The sequence below is a fragment of the Myxine glutinosa genome, chromosome 9 (assembly GCF_964187855.1).
Source record: "Myxine glutinosa chromosome 9, kmMyxGlut1.1, whole genome shotgun sequence".
Lineage (NCBI taxonomy): Eukaryota > Metazoa > Chordata > Myxini > Myxiniformes > Myxinidae > Myxine > Myxine glutinosa.
In genome coordinates this window covers 136,430,019-136,445,772 of record NC_136269.1, presented here as the reverse complement: position 1 = coordinate 136,445,772, position 15,754 = coordinate 136,430,019, and the positions used below count along the sequence as shown (strand labels likewise).

The window sequence follows — 15,754 nt, the reverse complement described above, 5'->3', positions numbered from 1 at the left end:
CTTGTTTGTTTGTTGGTTCTTTAACAAAACGTGAAGGAGAGTGCTGCCTTTGTAGGTATATTGGAAATGCTGGGTCAGGTATTAACACACAGGAGGCTAACCTGTAGCATAGAATGCTTTTACACACCTGCACCCAGTTGCTCAAAACTCGGTTAAGCGCTATCCTGTGGATAAATTCTTACCCGGCGGATAAAATTTCCAAGGTTTTCCATACAGGGTGGCCAGGACGTTCCTACCCTGGTGAAGTCATACGAAACACGGTACTTTAAATGATGATGCTTCTTCACATGATGACAAATGGTCGGTTAATTAACCATCGGATAAGAATTTTAACCACATCTATTATCCAGGGGATAAATTACCCGAGTTTTCAGCAACCGGGGCCTGGTGTCCGCTCCGAGATCTACTGCCATACCTTCACCTCACAATCCCTGTATGAGGTTCAAATAGACAGCATCAAATATTTTGTAAGTACTTGAGGGGGAGGGGGAGGGGGGAACAGTAAATTGAAATTAGCTCCACTTTCCGCACCGTTTTCTGCCACTTCATTGGCAATAGGCCCAAGCACAGATGTCCTGTGGCCATGGCCATGGTGGACCCGATCCAACTTGCCGTGCCCATAGGCCTTGAAACAAATCATTTGAGCTCGACCATCATTTTTCTCCCATCCTCAGTTTTGATCTCAATGCCGTGTTTCAGGTGGAACTCTCTTCTTCGGAATGCATATAGGTAATCGGAGATGAGCAGGATCTGAAGGACAGGTACATCCATTATAAAAAATTTTTTACACTGCTTTGGAACTACACTATGCATTACCACAGTGTCCCCAAAAAATGACAGTAATCGATAACAGGCCTGTTTGAAGGACCAACAAGGAGCTCTAGGCCCCCCGCCCTTTCGGTCGTATGAGGAATAGCAGAGTCCGAAAGGAATAGCTGCGAGCAAAGATTGGCATCAAATTGAAAAATATAATTTGGCCGAACAGAGCGAGGGGAACATTTTTTGTGAGTGTTTCTTTTTGTCATAAATTCTAAAGACTATTCTAAATATAGACAAAGATCACTCTAATACACTTGAAATGAGGTTCTCTAATGAAAAATATTTTGCTCAAAAGTCAATATTTGTATTAATTATTGTCTTCTCATAGAAACCAAATTGAATGAAAAGCAGAAATTGCATGTAATGAAACAAATGACAAAATGATCAAAACGAATCAATGTCTATGTGTTTTTTTTTACCTCTCCGACCCCTCACTCCCCTTCCCACGCCTCCTCCCCCCAAGCCCTCTCCTTCCCACAGATCTCCCGATGTCCCTGCTCTCTGTCTTGTTCTCCCACTCCATTTATCATACGTTTTATGTTTTATGTGTCAATTTGTCTCTTTGTGAACAATGTTAGCTCTTACACGAGCCTCAATCTTGTATACAACAAAAAAAAAGTCTGACGTATTGAACAAGGACATGGATGTGACCTTCGATCAGAATGCGGTTTTGACATCTGAACATTTCCCTTCGTCATCACCGATGATGTGCATCACTTAAACCAAAGCTTTCTTCAACACATTTGATGCCTATTGTATACCCTGGAGAATTCCCCAAGGTCAAAAATCATGTTTGGGTCTTGAAAACACAGACCGAGTGCCGAATTCAATTAAATTATATACGATTATGGAATCTGGATTATCTGATATTTGGGATACCATTCCACTTCTTGGTTCATGAATGGTTAGGAGAAAAGAAGCATTTCCAATGACAAATGATTCCGCTAATTCCTTAATCATCAAATATCCACCAAGGGAACAAACTCAATGGTACAAATCAGTTCCATGTTGAACGCTGCGGTCTGAGGAATACCGGGTGATCCCACATTCCGACACCACATCTTCGGTTATATACAACTCAATATGTGAAAAAAAACGATTGCATTAGATGGGAGGGATTTAGAGGGGGTGCCGCATGCACTCACCACCCCTCCCCCACCTCCCTCCTCCCACCCACCCCGGCATCCACCCTTGGCACGCCATCGACATCCCTCTAGTTATCTATTTGCTGATGACTCCATACTCTGCCGTGACATCCCTCTTCCTTCAGTTCAGGCTGCGGCCTCTTCCCTCTCTTCAGACCTTGATAAATTCACAATCTAGTCAAACACTTGGAATCTGTCTTTCAACCTGCTATATATCATACTCTTTGTCCCTCTCCAAATGAACCGTCTAGCAAACCCTCCTATCTAATTTCTGAACAATCCTCTTGAGGAAGTTCAGTCATTCAAACTCCTGGGTCTCACTTATCAGCCACACGGTCTTTCTTGGCCAAAAGACATTTCTCAGTTATCCTCCAAAGTCAGTCACTGGACATACTCCATGTAAATTCCTTCCTTGGCACACCTTAACTCCTATCCATCTACGAGGCCTTCATCCACAGCTTGATGGAGTACTGCTCTTCTCTCTCTGGGCTGGTGTCCCTGGCTCACACCTTGCTCAGCGTGATGCCATGCAAACCAAGGCCTTCAAAATCATTGCAATCTCCCACGATGAAGCTGAGTCTATGGGCCTATCACCTTCACATCACCATGTCCATGGTCCGCGTCTTCTACCACTTCTTCTCTGGTCTTGCACCCTCTGTTTTTTATGTGGTCTGTTTATCCCAGCGTTCTGCAAGGTGTATGCAGTATGCAAACAGCCCCTTTCTTGTGAAACTCCCAAGAGCACTGCTCACCTCCACTCATTTGTCCCTCTTTTCCCCCACCTGTGGAACCAATTTCCACATTCGCCTCAATCTCATTCTTCCTTCTCAATCTAGGTCTGTGTCTGTGTCTGTCTCTGTCTCGTTTTGTTCAGTTGCATCCTGATATGTTCTAGCACCTCCAACAAACAAACAACATGCATTTTAAAGGCCATTTTCCCAACTAGAGCGGGGGTTACCCTCGGTGTATGCAGTATGCAAATGGAGGCGCTAGCGCCTCTAGCGCCTCCACGAGCCTCAACTCTGTATAAATAAATAAAAAACCAGGAAGAGGTTGTACACACCTGTGCAGTGGAAAAGGCAAGTGTGGCAGCATAATAGAAGTTTGCATTGGCACTGCCAGAAAACACCCAAAGGTGCCACAAAATAGGGAAAAGGACTCCACAGGAGAGGAGGAGGCACAGCACCAGGAAGGAGTTCCGCAGATCTAGGGAGGACAGACAATCAGAGGCTCAAAGCGGATCATTAGCAAACTATTGGCACCCTCCCCTCTTTCCTTTCCTTGTGTAGTCATGTATGGAATAAAATACATACAGCGATTGAGGTGTGCCCAGGTGGGTAGCAGTGCCAGGTAAAATGCAACATCCCCCAGGTTGGGGTACGACTTGAACACAGCCAGCAGGGCGATCTGGATGAACATCAGGAACTGAGGATGGTCACTGCGAGGACACGCATAGCACGAAGCAAATTGCTTTTGGCACACCCGCAATGCACACACTCTTTATTCGACTCGGAAATAAGAATTTGCAGCGGTTAAAGGGAAGAAAATGCAAATCCGTTTATCACACACTTTGGAACATGGTGGTGAGAAATGCAAACCCTGTTGTCCAATTTAAATCAGAGATCTGATCGACGTGTACACACTTTGGCCACTTTGTATGCAGATATTGCAGGTAATGCAGCAAATCACAATTTCCTCACCTGAGCACAATGATCAGAGGAAGAGTGTAAATGAACGCGTTCAGCTGGAAGATGCAAATGAAGAAGAGCCGGAAGTGCTCAAAAACCTCGGTGAAAAAGTACCAGAAGAGGCCAACATTCGGGGTGAGATCAGGCACAGACAAACTGAAACGAACAAGGCAGATCATAGTTAGCGCCGTCACGACCTGCGGTCCTGCACATGTGCCAATACGTCAGAGGGTTCGCTTCTCACAGCGAGCGTCATGGAGACCACGCTTTCACCGGAATGGATTAAATTTGCATCAAAGACCTCACATGAAACCGTAGACGGCAGGGATGAAATCAGATGAGTAGAGGAGCGAGTAGGACAGCATCAGCAGGACGGACAGACACCCGAGAAACACAACCGTGTACTCAAGAATAAAGCACAAAAGGTAAGGATTCCGCAACGTCAGCTTTCCTTTCACTTCTTTCTGCAAGGAAAAGAAAAGCAGGAAAGGTTGTGGTAGGGAAGGAGCAAATGCGAGCTTACAGGGCAATGTGCACACCTATACTTGACACCACATCCCACCCCACAAGGTACCTGAAAGCCAGGGGAAGCACGATGCAGCATTCTCATAATCCTATTGAAACGTGCCTTGCCTTGGAAACACTATCTACTCTCATGGACTAAATGAAGTATATAATCAAAATCTGGATTTGGAATTGAGAATCGGATCATATAGACTAAATAAGTTTCGAAATCTGGAGTGAAATCTGAAAAATTTAAGAACATCAGCAATTCTTATAACTAAGTGCATTTATGTGAGCAAGGCTGGTCTCTCCTCATTCTGCAGTCGTCTTAATTCACACTGCCATGGGATCTCTGGTGTTTTTTCATGTTGAAAATGCTTAACTTTATTCCCATTTGTCATAATCGAATTATTGTGATTGTAAACAACCACATGCGAGAGATGTGGGTGGGTCTTTGTTTTTCATTTGTAGGTTGACCGTTTGCAAATGCCACGTTTGCAAAATTAGAAAATGCCTGTTGTTGTTGTTGTTGTTGTTGTTGACCGTTTGCACGTGGTACATGCTTGGGAGCCTCGATGGTACTCGTTTCTGTCCGCGCTGTCACTGATGATTCACCAATAAGCGATGAAATCGGTCTGGCAGCCGAAGGTGTGTAGCATTGGGTTTCTCTTGTGTGTACTATGTGAAAATGTCATTACAGCTGTGGAGGGACTCTGGGAAGAGCTTCAAACAGCAAAGGCCTTACCTTGTGTAGCCTTCATGGTTGCATTTATGCAGCTTTCCTCGGCTATAAGAGCATGGGAGGTGTCGATATATATTATATAATAATAATAATAATAAAGGAGTCTTATATAGCCCCATCAAGCAGAATAAACGACCCTCATGGCACTTTACATTATCATGCGAACGCACACACACACAAACATACACACACACAGACACACCTTCACTCTTGCCCTATTCCTCTCCCTCCCCATTCAAAACCCACAGATGTGTACTCCCCCTCCTCCTCCTCCCCTCCCTCCCCCGCACATGTACACAGACATACTCTTGATCTCTGTCCCACCTCAAACCAAAGGGAAAACAGGACTTAGAAAGACTTGTGAAACAGATAGGTTTTGAGGGAGGTTTTAAAGGCAGGAAGAGAGTCAACATGTCGAACAGAGGAAGGCAAGTCATTCCAGAGCAGAGGTGCAGCAAAGGAAAAGGATTTCTCGCCAAACGACTTGGTGCTGGTGCGCGGCGGCTCTAAGGTCATAGAGTCGTCGCTTGAACGAAGCCGTCGCCGAGGTTCATAGAGAGTGAACAAATCGGAGAGATAGTGAGGTCCCGTTCCACACAATGATTTATAACATAGTGTGCAAATTTTGTATTGCACACGAGCAGAGACAGGCAGCCAGTGTAAAGATTCAAGAAGCGGAGTAACATGGTCAGACTTCTTCGCCTTACAGACAAGACGAGCGGCAGAGTTTTGAACCTTTTGTAACTTATCCAAGAGAAACTGAGGACAGCCAGCATACAAAGAATTACAATAGTCTAGCCTTGAGAGGACAAGGGCACAGACCAGAGTTAGAGCAGCTTGAGGAGTAAGAAAGTGGCGAATGGATGCGATCTTTCGCAGCTGAAAGTATGCTGATTTGCAAGTTTGAAGTACTTGCTTGGAAAATGTCATGCTACAGTCGAAAACCACACCAAGGTTCTTGGCTGACGAAACAAAGTTTACATCGGTTTCACCAACATGAATAGTGGTAGGAAGTGAACATTGTAGAGGACATCTGTGCGATCTTACAATCATAGACTCTGTTTTAGCATCGTTCAGCTGAAGTTTGTTTTGGGTCATCCACGCCTTCACGTCGGCAATACAGCCTTCTAACAGTTCAACAGTGTGCACGATTTGTTGAATCGTGCTTCCTTTGTACAGCTGATTGTCGTCCGCAAAGGCGTGGTGATCAACTGAATGTCTGGCAACAAGATCAAATAGAGGCTGAGTGTACAAAAGAAAGAGGATTGGTCCCAGGACTGAGCCCTGGGGAACGCCAAAGGAAAGCGGAGAAGGGGCTGATTTCTGGCCATTGACAACAACTGTTTGCACTCTATCAGTAAGATAGGACATCAGCCAAGAAAGGGGAGTACCAGTTATACCAAATGTGATTTCAAGACGATGAATTAAGACACTATGGTCAATCGTGTCAAAGGCGGCACACAAGTCTACAAGAGCAAGAACAATATATTTATATATATATAAATAACATTATTATGCCTTATTATGGCTTATGCCTTATTATTATGCCTATTATATTATGAATTATATTATGCCTTATTATTATGCCTTATTATTATGCCAATAACAATATAATTAAAATGCCTGTTGTTGTTGTTTGCATATAAATAACAATATATATATAAATAACAATATATAACAATATATATATATATATATATATATATAACAATATAAATATATAACAATATAAATATATAACAATATAAATATATAACAATATAAATATATATAACAATATAAATATATAACAATATAAATATATAACAATATAAATATATAACAATATAAATATATAACAATATAAATATATAACAATATAAATATATAACAATATAAATATATAACAATATAAATATATAACAATATAAATATATAACAATATAAATATATAACAATATAAATATATAACAATATAAATATATAACAATATAAATATATAACAATATAAATATATAACAATATAAATATATAACAATATAAATATATAACAATATAAATATATAACAATATAAATATATAACAATATAAATATATAACAATATAAATATATAACAATATAAATATATATATATATAAATATATAACAATATAAATATATAACAATATAAATATATAACAATATAAATATATAACAATATAAATATATAACAATATAAATATATAACAATATAAATATATAACAATATAAATATATATATATATAAATATATATATATATAAATATATAACAATATAAATATATATATATATTACATGTAAGGGGAGAGGGAGTACATAGCTAAACTGTGGTAAGTGTAATATGGTTCCTGCGTTTCCAGTGGGTAGATTGCCACGCAACAGGTACCTGGCAGAGCAAGTCGTTTGTTACACTTGACGCTGTCGACAGCGTGTGCAATTTATAGACAGGGTAGACAGATTAATTTTGCATGAGTAAACTCCTCTTGTTTGTGGGTGGAGCCGGTGAGGATTTCCCATCACAGAGGCACATACATGTGTCACGTGTGCTACCAGGCCATCACGATCTGTCTGGCCAGTGTGTGTCAGCCATGGTGGCGCAGTGTGCTGTGGAGCCGGAAGTGCCAACTGCCAATGTACATTATTTTATTTTTAACAGCCAAGCAGATAGATAGTAAGGAGAGGATGAGAATGAGAGATCAGGAACGAGCTTGTGAAAGGAGGAGGAGAACTGCTTCACGGATGCATTTTGTGAGGAGACATTGATCGTGGCTTTATCTCTGTGGAATTGACCCAAACTGGGATCACCCTGTGTTTTTGTAGAAAGGAAGCTGCCACCTCACTTGGAGGAGGAGGAAGAGCTTAGAGAGAGAGGATGGAGCTGGAGGGCAGAACATGATACCTCATCTGAAAAAGACAGAGGACCACAAGGCCTGGTGGAGGACCGAATCATCGCTTGCCTTCCTCGTGGCTGATTTTCATCATTCTCTGTTTGGCTTTCTGAATATTGGGTGCTACTCAGCGCTGGCGCTGCTCGTGGTAGTTTTACGTCATCTTTCGAGTGACTTCGTCACTGGCTCTCATCTCGCACCTGGTTTCCGAAGCGGGCTACATCGAGTCCCGTGTCCACCGCGCACATCGTAGAGAAAAGGGAATCTTAACTTGTTGTACAATTGTGATCTATGACACCTCGTGGGTGAGGATTCGAGGTTTATTTCTCATCATTGTCCATAGGTTTGAATATTCCCATTTACCTCTTTGTGTCCTTTCGATTTGCTCGGTTCGTACCGTTTATTAATTGCTTCTTGTCTACCCTCCTCCCTGTACGTCTCTTTATAAGTAAATCCTTTAAAAGGTAAGAAAACGTGTTTGAGCCATCTGTTTTTCCACGTGCGTTTGCTGTCGATTTTGGCCCAATTGAATTATCCTTGGGGAATGGTAACGTAGAATCTCAAGATAGTTTACCGCTATTTATCACTTAATTAATTAAATAAGCAGTGAATTACGCGTCATCGAGGAGCTTGTACATACGTCACATGCAGGACAAACACCCAAATAGACATCACTATACTTCAACACAAATTATAAGGACATTTGTCGACAGTGGAGACACACATCTCTATGTATAAAGGAGTGTGTGTGTGTGTGTGTGTGTGTGTGTGTGTGTGTGTGTGTGTGTGTGTGTGTGTGTGTGTGTGTGTGTGTGTGTCTGTCTGGATGTCCGCTTATAACTCAAGAACAACACATCGGAGAAAAGTTTTAGACACAGATTCGGAATCAGCATAAACTCCTGGTGGTAAAAGGCTACTTTTTATTTTAATATCAATGGTTTAAAAAACCGGGCCAGCTGCAATTCCATGGTGTAGTTTGTGGTGGCGCTATTGCCCCTTTCCGATTCCATGACGCATTGCGGTTCCGATTCGCGATAAGGTCTATGCGCTATCACCGACACCTTTCCACCTTTTCCATACCTTTTAATCAGATTTACCTTATCGTCCATCGTAACCACATTACGCTTGGAAACACTAGCATTATCCTTCTTCGGCCCCATGGCTAACACAGACACAGTAAAGGAATACTGTACGTCGCCTCTGTTTTGAATGAGAATCAGCAGTATACTGTACATACATATTTATATATTTTTAATGTGCTTTTTATTGTATTTTAAATTGCTTTTTTTAAGCTTCTTTTATTGTTAATTTATGTACTATTTTATTTATTTTAAATATATTTTTAGGAAAACAAATGTTTTCACATCCGTAGGAGTGACATAAAGTCGCACATAATGACGTTCGCTGCCCGGCCATGAAAGAAAAATTATGATTCTCTTGACAAAGTGACATGCAGATCAGACAGTAAACCTCCCAACTCAGTTTCTCAACAGTCGTCAGCCTCAATTCTAAAATCCTTAATTTTCATCCTATTGACTTGAACTTTGAATAGGATTTACATATCGGCTTACTGAATTAAACCACCAACTATTTTTGAGATCGGCGTAGGCCAAAAGGTCAACGTAGGCCAAAGGTCAACCACTCTTTTTTTTAGTTTCTAAAATTCTCAATTTTCATCCGATTCACTTGAAATTTGAATGGGATTTACATATCAGCAAACTGAATTCAACCAACAACTATTTTTGAGATCACCATAGGCCAAAAGAGCAACATAGGCCAAAAGTCAACAACAATTTCAAATTTCTAAAATCCTCAACTTTCATCTGATTGACTTGAAATGTGAAGAGGATTTGCATATCAGGTCACTGAAATTGAACCACCAATTCTTTTTGAGGTCAGCATAGGCCAAAAAGTAAACATAGGCCAAAGGTCAACAACTTAAGGTAAAGTTTTTAAAATCCTACATTTTCATCCAATTGACTTCAAATTTGGATAGGATTTGCATATCGGGTCACCTAATTCAACCACCAATTATTTTTGAGGTCTAAAGGTGAAAATATCAATATGGGCCAAATTTCTAAAATCGTCAATTTTCATCTAATTGACTTGAAATTTGAAGAGGATTTGCATATCAGATCACTGAATTAAACCACCAATTATTTTTAAGGTTAACATAGGCCAAAAGGTCAACAACTTATTTCAGGAATATTTCAAGACATATTTCTGGCGCAGGGGCAATCAATGAAGGTTGTAGGCCTGAACTTCACAGAACAAGTGTTTGCCCATGGCCAGCTGTACGTGGGCTGCTCGAGGGTTGGAAAACCAAGCAATCTTTATGTCTTGGCACCAAGTAAGAAAACCAGAAATGTTGTATACCCAGAGGTTTTGAGAAATTGAAAATTGAAAAAACCATGTAGGAAATGTACTGTGATATTGCTCTAAAATATACATGTTCTTTTCATCATATATTTGTCTTATTCTTATTCAACCCGGGCGAAGCCGGGTACCTCAGCTAGTAGGGTATATGGGATTTCAACCCGGATTCCCAGACTCGAGAGCCAGGGGTTCAGATGAGAACACCAACAGGCCTTCCCAAGAATCATTTAATTATTAAATTTGGAGCATTACTGTTTAAATATACCTTTCTAAAATAGATTCAAGCTCCAAGAATGATGCCATTTGATCATGTACATCAACTTCCTGAATAACCAGTTAATTTCGATATATTTTGTGACGTCATCAAAAGGGTAACGATCAGTCGCTGCTCATAAGTCAATGATGAACCTGAAAATTGGGAGCAGGAGGAGGATGATTAAACAAAGATAATGGGGAAAGGTACCTGTGCGAGCTGTAGTATGACAGGTAAGAGCAGTACCACCGGATACAAAGACTCGTACGACGCAAGGGCCAGGAACACAGCGGACAGGATGATGCTATCTGCACAAACATGGATACATCGTCATGTTAGATCCCATGACCCACAAGACACACGGGGTGCACCCACGGATTGCCGCAGACAATGCGAGCTGTGGACTCATTTACTTCTGTAGGAGGTGCTGGAGGGACCTCGACTGACACAACCACGTGACACACAACCACGTGACACACAACCACGTGGTTAGGAAATGGGACGGTCGTTTGTGAGCACCTTACTGTTTTGTGTGGCGAGCATGAGGAGCGCAAGCAGCAGGTTGTGTAAAGCGCAGGTGGATCGAGCCACACACGTCGCGATCGTTAGAGGGTTCAACAGGTACCTGGGAATGACAGGTATTGTCCACCGAAGATGCAAAGGATGATAAACAACACCAAGGGTGAGAATTCACCTGCGAATACCACAAATCGCTTCAAACCACGTGGCAACAACACCCATCAGCACCACCAACTCACGCAGCTGCAACGTGCAGCGGGAGCCAATGGAGCGACTTCGGACGAAGCAAGATTGCAGACACATCGACGCTCCACTTCCGAGACTTCTGTTTTTCCCACTGTGAGTAAAGAGTGCCCGGAATCGGACCTCAGGAATGACAAAGTGTATTCACAAAGAGAAACCTCGTATGAAGTATTAAACGAGACGTACCAAATGAAGTGCAGTTTTCTTTGCCGACAGATAAAGAATTACTGTTGTTGTGATGTCCACCACCTGGACCGAACAAGGAACAACCCCAAAAAAACGTTAAAATCAAATACTTTTACATAATCTAGTCCCTTCACGTTGTACATCTTTACATTCCGACCACTACGAATGGAAAATATCAAAGCGTATCAGTGAGGTCACAGATAACTGGGATCTGCGAGCGGGCGACCCGGCTGGCCCTTTGTGGTGGGGTCACAGATAACTGGGATCTGAGAGAGTGGGCGACCCGGCTGGCCCTTTGTGGTGGGGTCACAGATAACTGGGATCTGAGAGAGTGGGCGACCCGGCTGGCCCTGTGTGGTGGGGTCACAGATAACTGGGATCTGAGAGAGCGGGCGACCCGGCTGGCCCTGTGTGGTGGGGTCACCGATAACTGGGATCTGTGAGAGCGGGCGACCCGGCTGGCCCTGTGTGGTGGGGTCACAGATAACTGGGATGTGAGAGAGTGGGTGACCCGGCTGGCCCTGTGTGGTGGGGTCACAGATAACTGGGATCTGTGAGAGCGGGCGACCCGGCTGGCCCTGTGTGTTGGGGTCACAGATAACTGGGATGTGAGAGAGTGGGCGACCCGGCTGGCCCTGTGTGGTGGGGTCACAGATAACTGGGATCTGTGAGAGCGGGCGACCCAGCTGGCCCTGTGTGGTGGGGTCACAGATAACTGGGATCTGAGAGAGTGGGCGACCCGGCTGGCCCTGTGTGGTGGGGTCACAGATAACTGGGATCTGTGAGAGCGGGCGACCCGGCTGGCCCTGTGTGGTGGGGTCACAGATAACTGGGATGTGAGAGAGTGGGCGACCCGGCTGGCCCTGTGTGGTGGGGTCACAGATAACTGGGATCTGTGAGAGTGGGCGACCGGGCTGGCCCTGTGTGGTGGGGTCACAGATAACTGGGATCTGTGAGAGCGGGCGACCCGGCTGGCCCTGTGTGCGTGCTCTTCGAGACAACAATGGAAATTTACCGTAAACACCAGCTCGGAGTAGTCGATAAGAAAATGAAAAATGTAGATGATCATAGGAGTCTGAAAGACAATACAATGATTTCGATTTAGTATCAAAGAAGAAAAAGAGACATTTACAAACCGGTGCATCAGACAAGCACACCCGCGTCGCATGATCACTACATTGCAAGACGTCACACGATCACGATGACGTAACACAATTTTCTGGAAACTGGACATTCCGAAATGATGGGTTAATTCCTTACCTCATGAAAGGTATCTCCTTCATAGGGAGACACACCCAGGTCCAGCAACGTCAAGGCTTCCACAACTGGAATCAATACAAACAGTTACAATGAGATGGTGCGTACGTAACTCCGGGGAGAAGTGGTGAGAAATGGAGAAGACTTTAGGGGAGATGCAGCGGATATAAAAGGAGGGGAGTGGAGAGTGTGGGAGGGATCGGGGAGGGGAGAGGGGGGTGGGGGTTGATCGGGGAGGGGAGAGGGGGGTGGGGGTTGATCGGGGAGGGGAGAGGGGGGTGGGGGTTGATCGGGGAGGGGAGAGGGGGGTGGGGGTTGATCGGGGAGGGGAGAGGGGGGTGGGGGTTGATCGGGGAGGGGAGAGTGTGGTGTGCATTGGGGAGAGTATAGGGGAGATCGGGGGGGGGGGGGGGTGGAGAGAGTATGTTTGGAGGGTTGTAGGTGGGATTGGGCGGGGGTGTAGGGGGGAGAGTATGAGGGGAATGGGGGGGCCGGGGGGGGGATTGTATGAGTGCGAGTAGACTATAGGAGGAGTGCGAGTAGAGTGTAGGAGTGCGAGTAGACTATAGGAGGAGTGCGAGTAGAGTGTAGGAGTGCGAGTAGAGTGTAGAAGGAGTGTGAGTAGGGTGTGGGTGGAGTGTGAATATAGGGTGTAGGAGGAGTGTGAGTAGGGTGTAGGAGGAGCGTGGGTAGGGTGTAGGAGGAGTGTGAGTAGGGTGTAGGAGGAGTGTGAGTAGGGTGTAGGAGGAGTGTGAGTAGGGTGTAGGAGGAGTGCGAGTAGGGTGTAGGAGGAGTGTGAGTAGGGTGTAGGAGGAGTGTGAGTAGGGTGTAGGAGGAGTGTGAGTAGGGTGTAGGAGGAGTGTGAGTAGGGTGTAGGTGGAGTGTGAGTAGGGTGTAGGTGGAGTGTGAGTAGGGTGTAGGTGGAGTGTGAGTAGGGTGTAGGTGGAGTGTGAGTAGGGTGTAGGTGGGGTGTGAGTAGCGTGGAGGTGGGGTGTGAGTAGGGTGGAGGTGGGGTGCGAGTAGGGTGGAGGTAGGGTGCGAGTAGGGTGGAGGTGGGGTGCGAGTAGGGTGTAGGAGGAGTGCGAGTAGGGTGTAGGAGTGCGAGTAGGGTGGAGGAGGAGTGCGAGTAGGGTGTAGGAGGAGTGCGAGTAGGGTGTAGGAGGCGTGCGAGTAGGGTATAGGAGGAGTGTGAGTAGGGTGTAGGTGGAGTGTGAGTAGGGTGTAGGACAGTAGGTGGAGTGTGAGTATGGTGTAGGAGTGTGAGTAGGGTGTAGGAGGAGTGTGAGTAAGGTGCAGGAGGAGTGTGAGTAGGGTGTAGGAGGAGTGTGAGTAGGGTGTAGGAGTGTGAGTATGGTGTAGGAGGAGTGTGAGTAGGGTGTAGGAGGAGTGCGAGTCGGGTGTAGGAGTGCGATTCGGGTGTAGGAGTGTGAATGTGGTGTAGGAGGAGTGTGAGTAGAGTGTAGGTGGAGTGTGAGTAGGGTGTAGGAGTGTGAGTAGGGTGTAGGAGGAGTGCGAGTCGGGTGTAGGTGGAGTGCGAGTCGGGTGTAGGTGGAGTGCGAGTCGGGTGTAGGTGGAGTGCGAGTCGGGTGTAGGTGGAGTGCGAGTCGGGTGTAGGTGGAGTGCGAGTCGGGTGTAGGTGGAGTGCGAGTCGGGTGTAGGAGGAGTGTGAATAGAGTGTGGAATGTGAGGAGGGTTGAGGTGTTGGAGGTGAGTTGGGGTTGTCGGGTGTAGGATGAAACACCCTCCTCACCTCTACGCCAGGCAGTTTGAGGCGTTGATAATTCCACGCGTTCAGAGATGGCTCCCGAGAGGGGACTATAGAAGATTGCAGCTCGAACTGCCACACCAAGAGCACATAGGAAGAGTAACCACAAATCCATGTCCACGTCCTGGATGGGAACCACTGAGCGAGCTACCTCGACACTACACCACGAACCGGTCAACCTTCCGCTAGACCCAAAATATGAAATCTCTCAGCGCACCCCTCATCGACATCGCCCACACGTTCCCTGTCATAACTACAGTCTACAACTACAAGTAGAAAGTAGAAACACCGCATGAAGAGCAAGTGCACCGACCACTCTTCAGTTATAATTTCCATTCTCACATTTAAGGCATTTTGTTCATCTTTGACTCAAGGATTGAACATTAACTGTGCAACGATTTAAAAATGAACAAAAAGAAAACTAATTAAACCAGCCTCGATAACCGAAGTGTCAAGTTACACCGCCTATACTGTCCTTGTTTTGTTTTAGCAACCAAGGTAAATCACACGCCTTATGTTTTAAATAAATTACCATTTTTCACATCAAGAAGGTGAAATTCCTGAAAACATTATTTTTTATATCATTACAAAGATCTAATATACAGTACATGAGTACACGGAGTGAACTGATGATCACGCGATGTTTGACTGAACAGTGAACAGTAAATCCCACTCGGGTGGTGACTTTAAGCGGTATGTTCCGTTATAGCAGCTTGCTAAAATCAAGCAGCTTGCTAAGGCTTCCCAAGCAGTCATTCTATATTCACCGCTTTGCAAGCCGCGCGGCAGGCGATTAAGAGGAGCTTCGTTCGTTTTATGAGCAAAAATGGCCGACAATCACATTCAAAACGATACCAGAGCAGCATTCCGGAGGGCGCATACATACCTCCTCCGTCAGGCTGAACAGTTTTATTTTGCGTTTTTTTGTAAACAAGATCGAGGCTCGTGTAAGAGCTAACATTGATCACAAAAAGACAAACTGAAATATAAAACATATGAAAAAGGGAGCGGGAGACAAGATGGAGAGCAGGGACATCCGGAGATCTGTGGGAGGGAGAGGGCTTGGGGGGAGGGGGCATGGAAAGGGGAGGAGGGGCATGGGAACAGGGAGGGGAGGAGGCATGGGAAGGGGGAGGAGGGGGCATGGGAAGGGGGAGGAAGGGGCATGGGAAGGGGGAGGAGGGGGGCATGGGAAGGGGGAGGAGGGGGGCATGGGAAGGGGGAGGAGGGGGGCATGGGAAGGGGGAGGAGGGGGGCATGGGAAGGGGGAGGAGGGGGACATGGGAAGGGGGAGGAGGGGGGCATGGGAAGGGGGAGGAGGGGGGGCATGGGAAGGGGGAGGAGGGGGGCATGGGAAGGGGGGGCATGG

General features: G+C 45.1%; 1 protein-coding gene across 2 annotated transcripts; it reads right to left on the bottom strand.

Annotated features, from left to right (window-relative positions):
• Position 1: 1 nt before the first annotated feature.
• Positions 2-14,823, bottom strand: PIGU (phosphatidylinositol glycan anchor biosynthesis class U). 2 transcript variants are annotated; one of them, XM_068128053.2, is made up of 12 exons: positions 14,371-14,823; positions 12,624-12,688; positions 12,379-12,438; positions 11,364-11,426; positions 11,174-11,271; positions 10,940-11,040; positions 10,626-10,723; positions 3,959-4,116; positions 3,665-3,808; positions 3,278-3,402; positions 3,028-3,170; positions 2-750 (listed from the first exon to the last, which is right to left on the bottom strand). In XM_068128053.2, the coding sequence occupies exons 1-12, from the start codon at positions 14,498-14,500 to the stop codon at positions 637-639; spliced, it is 1,299 nt and encodes a 432-aa protein (XP_067984154.1). In that variant the 5' UTR covers positions 14,501-14,823; the 3' UTR covers positions 2-636. The 2 variants fall into 2 exon arrangements, with proteins under 2 accessions (XP_067984154.1, XP_067984155.1); XM_068128054.2 differs by lacking the exon at positions 12,379-12,438 and having other exon boundaries at positions 14,371-14,706.
• Positions 14,824-15,754: the final 931 nt, after the last annotated feature.